This window comes from Oncorhynchus keta, chromosome 1 (assembly GCF_023373465.1).
Source record: "Oncorhynchus keta strain PuntledgeMale-10-30-2019 chromosome 1, Oket_V2, whole genome shotgun sequence".
NCBI lineage: Eukaryota > Metazoa > Chordata > Actinopteri > Salmoniformes > Salmonidae > Oncorhynchus > Oncorhynchus keta.
The window spans coordinates 61120796-61129870 of record NC_068421.1 but is presented as its reverse complement, the minus strand read 5'-3'; the positions used below and the strand labels follow the sequence as shown (position 1 = coordinate 61129870).

Sequence of the window (9075 nt, the reverse complement as noted above, 5' to 3'; positions counted from 1 at the left end):
TACTGTTTTTTTTATTATTGCAAAATCGGACTTCAAAGTATTTTTCTGTCTAGACAGACAGAAATGTTTCATCAAATCAGAACAAATCAAGCTTTATTTATACAGCACATTTCAGATATGGAATGCAACACAATGTGCTTCACAGGAAAAAAACAAATTAAACATTTACTACTCATCAAACATAAGAGGATAAAAAAAACCAGAAGAATAACAATAAAAACTGAATAACTAAAAAGCACCCTAAGGAAAAGCAAAGCTAAAAATGAGTGTTTTAAGATCTCTTTTAAAAATGTCCAGTCAAATCAAAATCCTGCATAATTTCCTAGGAACGCGAAGCGAGGCGGCCATCTCTGTCGGCGCCGGCAGTTTGGACCCCCTTCAGGTTCTCTGGCAGGCTATTACAGAGGCTGGTGGCATAGTAACTAAAGGCTGCCCCTTCATGCCTCTTGGTCCTAGGCTTTGGGATAGTTAAAAGGCCAGTGCCAGAGGACCTGAGGGACCTACTGGGTACATAACTAAAAACATGTCAGACATGTATTGGGGTGCACAATCGTGGATTGATTTAAAAACCAATCTTAAAATGTATTCTAAAACTCACAGGTAGCCAGTACAGAGACCTTAAAACCAGTGTAATGTGTGCTCTCCGTCTGGTCTTCGTCATTACCTGTGCTGCAGCATTCTGCATGCTTTGCAGTTGACCAATGCCTTTCTTGGGTAGACCAGACAGGAGAGTAATTACAGTAGTCAAGTCTGCTTGTAATAAAAGCATGGATGAGTTTCTCTGTATCAGCCTGAGAGAGAAACGTACTGCACCTTCACAATATTCCTCAGGTGGTAAAAATATATTTTGGTTACATTCCTAATGTGTGATTTGAAATTTAGTTCAGAATCTAAAATAACACCTAGGTTTTTTACCTGGTGTTTTATCTTTATTGCCCGTGAATTAAAATGTGCGGCTAGATTCTTTCTCTGTGCTTTGACTCCAACAATAAGTACCTCTGTCTTGTCTTGATTTAGCTGGAGGAAGTTGTGAGCCATCCAAGCATTTAAATCCCTAATACAATCTTATAATTTATCCGTGGAGCTAAAATCCTCTGGTGACGCAGAAATGTAAATTTGTGTATGGTCTAAGTAAACAGTTAAAATAATGCTGTGCTTTCTGATGATGGTGCAAAGGGGTAACATATATAAACCGAACAGTACCGGACCCATGATACTCCATGATATATTCTAATCAACTGGCTTGTTCTTGTGTCAGGAAACTAAATACCGCATTCATCAGATAATATACCTGGCCATTACAACAGATCAAAGATTTTTGACCACATTCGTAGTTACTGTGTTTTGCCTTTGTAGGGCAATATATGGCTGCTGATACTATACTGCCCATAGGACGGACGCACGCACACACGCACACAGTCCAATTAATCCAGCCAACAACAGAAAGGGTTCATTAATCAGAAGGAGTGAGAGATTTGCATGTTTCTCATTCATTTCTTTGTTCTGTACAGGACACCTACAGATTACCCAGCTCTGCCAAATTGCCATGTATACAAACGTGAGTAAATCACAACAAGTATATGTGGTCCCTCTTCCCTCCCTTCCACTCAGTCTCATTGCCCCTGTAGATGACTTTCATTAGTAATGAGCAGGACACAGGAGGAGATGAAGGAGGAGGAACAGAGACACGGCCAAATGTCTTCTGACTTGATTAATATACATACCTAATTCTGTTATTTTATACGGCCGGCAAATTAAAAGAGCTGGCCACTTCATTCCGCTGCTCCGTGTTTCCATTAGCCAGAGTGTGGGGAATGGGAGGACCAGGTTAGGGATGATGCTGGTGGCAGCCTGGCTGTGTAAATTAGTGGGCGTGTCCCAGGGCTTGATCAGTACAGTATGTAGAGTATTCATCAAGAGGCAGCTCCTCCCTTACACACGCCCTGGATGCTTTTAATTGCTCCTGGTAAAATAACTTTAAGAGGCGTTACAGAGTGGGACATGGAGAAGCTTCCTTTGCCTTGTGTGTGTGTGTGTGTGTGTGTGTGTGTGTGTGTGTGTGTGTGTGTGTGTGTGTGTGTGTGTGTGTGTGTGTGTGTGTGTGTGTGTGTGTGTGTGTGTGTGTGTGTGTGTGTGTGTGTGAGAGAGAGAGAGAGACAAGCTGTCAATTTCGTTTTTTGGTGCAGATGCACAACTGTTGGGGGCGTGTTACGTGTGTATGTGTTGACTCAAATTGGGAGGGAAATTGCCCACAGACACCAGCAACAGGTTTAGTGGTCCTGGCCTATGGGGACAGATTCATTACGAGAGGGAGGATCCAAGGACAAAGCACTGCCCTAACCATAGAGACCATGCCTGCAGTAGCACAGCAGAGGTGCAACAGCAAAGGGGGCCTATTGTATTAACTCTGAGAGCGGAGTCCCATCTGAAGGACTGTGTGACAGTGTAACTACTGCAGCACTGAATGGTGCTTGCTTGGTAGGACACAGAAGTTTACAGGATATATACGTTCCTGTAGGGATTTACCCAGACAGGTCAAATGGTAGGACACAGAAGTTTACAGGATATATACGTTCCTGTAGGGATTTACCCAGACAGGTCAAATGGTAGGACACAGAAGTTTACAGGATATATACGTTCCTGTAGGGATTTACCCAGACAGGTCAAATGGTCAGAAAACTCCTGCCCCTGATGAGAGTTTAAAAAATGAGAGTAAAAAAATCAACACTTATATTGACACATATTGACACATTTTAGTTAAGGTGCAAATCCAGGTGGCAAACGAAAGTTAATTAATAGGGAAAAAAATAAAGACCTTGAATTTTCATCAGTGCACAGGATGTTATCTGTGGTATGAATGCCCCCATCCTTCCCTCCCCCATCTCAGCCCATCTGTGCCCACCAGCCTCCTCTACTCAGAGCCCAGAACAAATTAGGTCTGATTTTAATAACCCAAGGGAAGGGAACTGTTGCATTGTTTTACTAATAGGGAGGAGGAGTGTTTGTTGAGAGTTAATTTAATAGATTGCTTTGAAGAGTAAGTGTGTGTGTGTGTGTGTGTGTGTGTGTGTGTGTGTGTGTGTGTGTGTGTGTGTGTGTGTGTGTGTGTGTGTGTGTGTGTGTGTGTGTGTGTGTGTGTGTGTGTGTGTGTGTGTGTGTGTGTGTGTGTGTGTTTGCCAACATGTGGTGGTTGTGGGGGCGTTGCACATCTCTATAAAATTGAGAGGGTTGAGTGTTGCTCCAAGACACTTGTGCAGAGCCATGCTTTGTGACGGACCAATGTCAGGAGAGAGCCTGCTGAGTCCAGCTCAGACAGAATTCCACTCAGTGGGGACAGTTGATCTCTTGTCAGAATACACCCTGATGTTACCGGGGGAAACCTTGGAGGACCACAGCAATACCAGCAAATGTGAGTTTGATAAACATGTTGTAATTTACATGTTTATATTGTATTATGTACACATAATTATGTTTTATTAAAATCAGTCTTATGGTAGAGGTTAAAGTTTTGATTGCTATAGTTGGTTTTGAATACATCAAATTCAGTATTTTCCTCATTCGTTATGATACAAATAATGTTACTAGATAAAACCTGTAACCTAAACACACCAGTGAGATGAGAACGTTTTTGCTGAGAAATGTAAAGATTAAATGTTTAATGTTCCCTCATTGACTTATTCTTGATTACTGTTGATTATGAAAAATATATATAAGTCACTTATCATGAACATGCTGTAAGAAAGACTAAAACTTCACAATGTTTATGTTGATGCCACGGAAAGGTAATTTTCAGTACAGTATTCCCTGTAATTCCAGTGGGGCCAGGGTGCAATGAGGAGTCATGTCCACAGGGGGCGGTATGGCCCTGCGCTGGCTGTGGAGAGTCCATCAGAGACCCTGTGGTGCTACGGGTTGGGTCAAACCAGCAGTGGCACACAGGGTGCCTGTGGTGTGACGAGTGCCACTGTCCCCTGGGAGAGAGTGTCAGCTGCTTCCTGAGGGACGGGAGGACCTTGTGTAGGACAGATTATGCACGGTGAGTCAGCAGCTTTGGTGGGACAGTAGAGAAGTTGTAACGATAAAGATGAACATTGTAAGGTCAACTTTGTATGTATATTATGTTTGTATTTTTTAACTCTTTGAATGTGTTTGTTGATGGTGTGTGTGTGTTTGTGAACAGCTTCCAACCTTTAGTTTTGTCATTTTTAACCATGTGAATGTCTTTGTTATTGATTGTGTGTGTGTGTGTTAGACTATTTGCAGAGAAGTGTGGAGGCTGCGGGGAGGCAGTACTGTCCTCTGACCTGGTTGTGAGGGCAGGAAGACAGAACTATCACCCTGACTGTCTGCACTGCTCGCTCTGTGGTGCATTACTCATGCCTGGGGATAGCTTCACCCTGGGACCAGGAGGACCATGCTGCCAGGCAGAGCACACGATGCCAGAGCAACAGATCCAAAAAGCAGACTCACTAAAGAAAAGAAAAGGTCTGTGAAGTTTATATGCATATTAAAATAGAGATTTTTTTCCCTTTAGAGTTAATGATAATTATGAAACTGTCTCAAAGGTCTGTCTCATCTTTCCCTGTAATCGGTAAGTTTAATGTTCCTTAAGTTAAGTTGAATCATTCTCACCTATGTCAGAGTCAGGGAGAAGAGGAGGAGTTTGGGAGAGAAGGTGGTTGGACAGGGGTAGGAGTAGAGGGGTGCGGGTGCGGGTGCGTACCGTCCTCAGTGACACCCAGCTGAAAGCCTTGTGCACCTGCTACTCCCAGACCCCCCGGCCTGACGCAGAGGTCAAGCTCCAGCTGAGTCAGCTGACTGGCCTAAACAAGCGGGTCATCAGGGTGTGGTTCCAGAACAAACGCTGCAAGGACAAGAAGAGCCACGCCAAAAAAGGAGGCAGACCAGTGTCAGACTTGAACTTTACAGTGAGTAGTGTGTGTGTGCGGCTGTCTGTCTGTCTGTCTGTCTGTGAACACAGTTGATCATCACTCCCTATGTTCCAGGCCCTGCTGTGTACTGCAGCCAGACCGATGGTGGTCCTCTCTCCTGAGCCCCCTGACTTTGCCCTCCAGATTTACGTCTATGAGTCATCATGGCAACCACTTGACGGCCAAATCAAGCTCTCAGCTGACCATGATGAGCTGACCCTCACTCACATTTCCCAGGTAGATCAGAGTGTGTATCAGGTAGTGTAATGTCCCTTTGTGTGACATATCAGACCCTGATTATGACTGCAACAACCTGACCTTAGACCTACACCTTATACTGTAGATTGAGACTATAACTGATTGGTATTAGCTACTCCTTTATCCAGTTTCATTTGTCAGCCATGACTGTGGTGGCCAACACTCATCATTTCTCTTTCACTTCCCCTCAGAGAACGTGTTTTTCAGAAGAACTGGGTTCTCCACCGCAGCAGGGTGATGAGTACTCCGTCACCATTCGGACTATCTAGACAGCCACCATCCCAACATCCTCACTGAACTGTTACTGTAACTGAGTTATCAAGACCCTGTGTCTAATCTGAAGGGGCTTCAAGCAGCTTTAAATCATGTAATTAGTTATTTAATGTATGCTATAATTATTAAACTAGTTCCCAAACAGGAGAATGTTGTGTTGGGGGAAAAAATGATGACATCATTTGGGTCCCAGTTCTGCATGTTCTGTTTTCTGTATGGGTAAATGGATTAAAGGTCATGGGTCAATGAGACAGAACAAAATGTGCACCACTATACTATGGCCCATGCAGTACACAGTGGTTTTAGACCATGAGGTTTCATCCAGACCGCCAGTCATCACATGAAGCTTTAACTTCTGGCAGACTATGGTGTGATCTGTCAACATGTGATTTAAACACAGTCTGTTTGCATAGTCACAGTCTGGGAGTTTGCGTTTGGGAATTAATTAAATCTCCACAAAACCAAGCCGCCAGATGTCATCTCTATTGGAACATATTTCATTCCAAAATGTGAAACTCGTATTCTGAACTGATTGATATTTTCTGATTGATTGTCCTGGAAATGATTATTCACTCTGTCTACATCCACTTTACAACAACTCCAGTGTGAAACCTATTATTGTAGAAAGCAAATCTGAACAACTTGTTCCTTCTTCCTGTTTGACTTAAAGAAAAAGGCATTTGGGTTTTAAAAATCCTGCTGCAGGCAGATAATGTTAATGGCCATTTCACCCCATAAGGGGGCAACTTTTACCAGTTCTCCAATGGCAAAGGTGCAAGATCGAACAACAAGTTGACACAATAACCCTAAAATCCATCTAGGCTGTGTGAAAATTGCAGACCGACATCTTCGAGGGACTCTGTTAGTACAACCTGTCTGTCTGCTTTACATGTCCACATGCCCTCTCAATGACACAGCTCCCACTACCACTGCATGCGTTCTCCCATAATGTATTTCAGACATTTTATCACTTCCCACTCAAAACAAACAAATACATGTTCACTCATTTTCATCTATAACTTTTTAACTCTTTCATACACTTCTTTGTATGAAGAATAAAGTGCTACCTCATCTCTCTTTGTCACTTTATCCCAAAAGTCACTCTACAGCTGCACCATTGAGAGCATCTTGACCAGCTGCATCACTGCTTGGCAGTGCTTGACTTGGGATGGAAGAAGTACAGGAGCTGTCTTTTTCCAAGTCGGTCCATCAGACTATGTTCACCGAAATTCACATAAAACTATAGAGACCTTTGATTGTTCACTGTTACTCTCCATGACATTTAACCACATTTTCATGACTATTACTATAGCCTACATGAAAAAGTAAGCAATGTTGACACTGGAAAGCTGCTGTGTCTGATCCCATGTAGACCTAACACCTCCTGCCGTTTTGCCCTTGATCAAGGCACTTAGCCCCCCACATAGAACTGCACTGTTAGTCACATGTCAACATGTGAGCTCCTGGGTGTGCACGCTTTTTCAACATTACAACCAAATAGTTTTTTTTTAAATCCCTCATTCAATAAAACAGGGAGGAAATTGATAAGGTAGGTTACTTCAAAGCAAGGTATCTAACTAGACATGTATACAGTTGAAGTCGGAAGTTTACATACACCTGAGCCAAATACATTTAAACTCAGTTTTCCACAATTCCTGACATTTAATCCTGGTAAAAATTCCCTGTCTTAGGTCAGTTAGGAAATGTCAGAATAATAGTAGAGAGAACGACTTATTTCAGCTTTTATTTCCTTCATTACATTCTCAGTGGGTCAGAAGTTTACATACACTCAATTAGCATTTGGTAGCACTGCCTTTAAATTGTTTAACTTGGGTCAAACGTTTCAGGTAGCCTTCCACAAGCTTCCCACAATAAGTTGGGTGAATTTTGTCCCATTCCTCCTAACAGAGCGTAACTGAGTCAGGTTTGTAGGCCTCCTTGCTCGCACGTGCTTTTTCAGTTCTACCCACAAATTTTATTTCGGATTGAGGTCAGGGCTTTGTGATGGCCACTCCAATACCTTGACTTTGTTGTCCTTAAGGCATTTTGCCACAACTTTGGAAGTTCGCTTGGGGTCATTGTCCATTTGGAAGAGCCATTTGTGACCAAGCTTTAACTTCCTGACTGATGTCTTGAGATGTTGCTTCAATATATATATCCACATAATTTTCTTTCCTCATGATGCCATCTATTTTGTGAAGTGTACCAGTCCCTCCTGCAGCAAATAACCCCCACAACATGATGCTGCCACCCCCGTGCTTCATGGTTGGGATGGTGTTCTTCGGATTGCAAGCCTCCCCCTTCTTCCTTTAAACATAACGATGGGCATTATGGTCAAACAGTTCTATTTTTGTTTCATCAGAGCAGAGGACATTTCTCCAAAAAGTACAATCTTGGTCCCCATGTGCAGTTGCAAACCGTAGTCTGGCTTTTTTATGCCGGTTTTGGAGTAGTGGCTTTTTCCATGCTGAGCGGCCTTTCAGGTTGTCGATATAGGACTCGTTTTACTGTGGATATAGATACTTTTATTACCTCCAGCATCTTCACAAGGTCCTTTGTTGTTGTTCTGGTATTGATTTGCACTTTTCGCACCAAAGTACATTCATCTCTAGGAGACAGAACGCGCCTCTTTCTTGAGCGGTATGACGGCTGCGTGGTCCCATGGTGTTTATACATGCGTACTATTGTTTGTACAGATGAACGTGGTACCTTCAGGCGGTTGGAAATTGCTCCCAAGGATGAACCTGACATGTGGGGGTCTACAATGTTTTTTCTGAGGTCTTGGCTGATTTCACACACACACTATGTACAGTGCCTTCGGGAAAGTTGGCAGAACCCTGGACCCCGTTATCCTGCAACTACGGGAACTTCTATGTACTCAGGGTCCATTTTGGGGATTTTATTTAAAAAATAGGTTTTATTCTTTATAAGTTCACACTACAATCACCCCAGACGTTTAACACCTCTCTATCAAGTATTTTAGATACTTTTCAGATGCATTTTATACCTAAATTTCACTGTTTTGCCCATGTCCCAGACCCAGACTTTTGAGTTTCTACTATGTTCTTCTATAAGAAAAAAGTAATAATTACACAATATGTAATTGTCACGGTTTTCAAAGGGTGAAGGAGAGTCGGACCAAACTGCAGCGTGTCGATTGCGATCCATGTTTATTGAAACAAACGTAAAGACGAATAAACACAAACACTACAAAACAATAAACGTAACGAAAACCGAAGACAGCCTATACTTGTGTAAACTAACACCGAACAAGGACATCAGGACACTAAGGACAATCACCCACAATACAACCAAAGAATATGGCTGCCTAAATATGGTTCCCAATCAGAGACAACGATAACCACCTGCCTCTGATTGAGAACCACTTCAGACAGCCATAGACTTTCCTAGAACACCCCACTAAGCTACAACCCCACTAAGCTACACACCACATACAAAAACCCATGTCACACCCTGGCCTGACCAAATACATGAAGAAAAACACAAAATACTTCGACCAGGGCGTGCCATGTAATGTTGTATTCTAGAGTCAATTCAATTAAATCTATATCAATATTTATTGTGAGTATGCCCTTTATATTGTTATTTACAC

At 42.5% G+C, this 9075-nt stretch overlaps 1 protein-coding gene across 1 annotated transcript; it reads left to right on the top strand.

Annotated features, from left to right (window-relative positions):
* The first annotated feature begins 3113 nt into the window (after nucleotides 1-3113).
* LOC118395743 (insulin gene enhancer protein ISL-2B-like) lies at nucleotides 3114-6458 on the top strand. The gene is made up of 6 exons (XM_035789632.2): nucleotides 3114-3409; nucleotides 3817-4036; nucleotides 4253-4485; nucleotides 4642-4928; nucleotides 5007-5168; nucleotides 5381-6458. Exons 1-6 carry the CDS (start codon nucleotides 3262-3264, stop codon nucleotides 5456-5458), a joined length of 1128 nt encoding a protein of 375 aa, XP_035645525.1. The 5' UTR covers nucleotides 3114-3261; the 3' UTR covers nucleotides 5459-6458.
* Nucleotides 6459-9075: the final 2617 nt, after the last annotated feature.

Coding starts and splice junctions, on each gene's coding strand:
- LOC118395743 (XM_035789632.2), top strand. CDS start 3,262: ATGCTTTGTGACGGACCAATGTCAGGAGAGAGCCTGCTGAGTCCAGCT. Junction 4,037..4,252: donor TGTAGGACAGATTATGCACG/GTGAGTCAGCAG, acceptor TGTGTGTGTTAG/ACTATTTGCAGAGAAGTGTG. Junction 4,929..5,006: donor TGTCAGACTTGAACTTTACA/GTGAGTAGTGTG, acceptor CCTATGTTCCAG/GCCCTGCTGTGTACTGCAGC.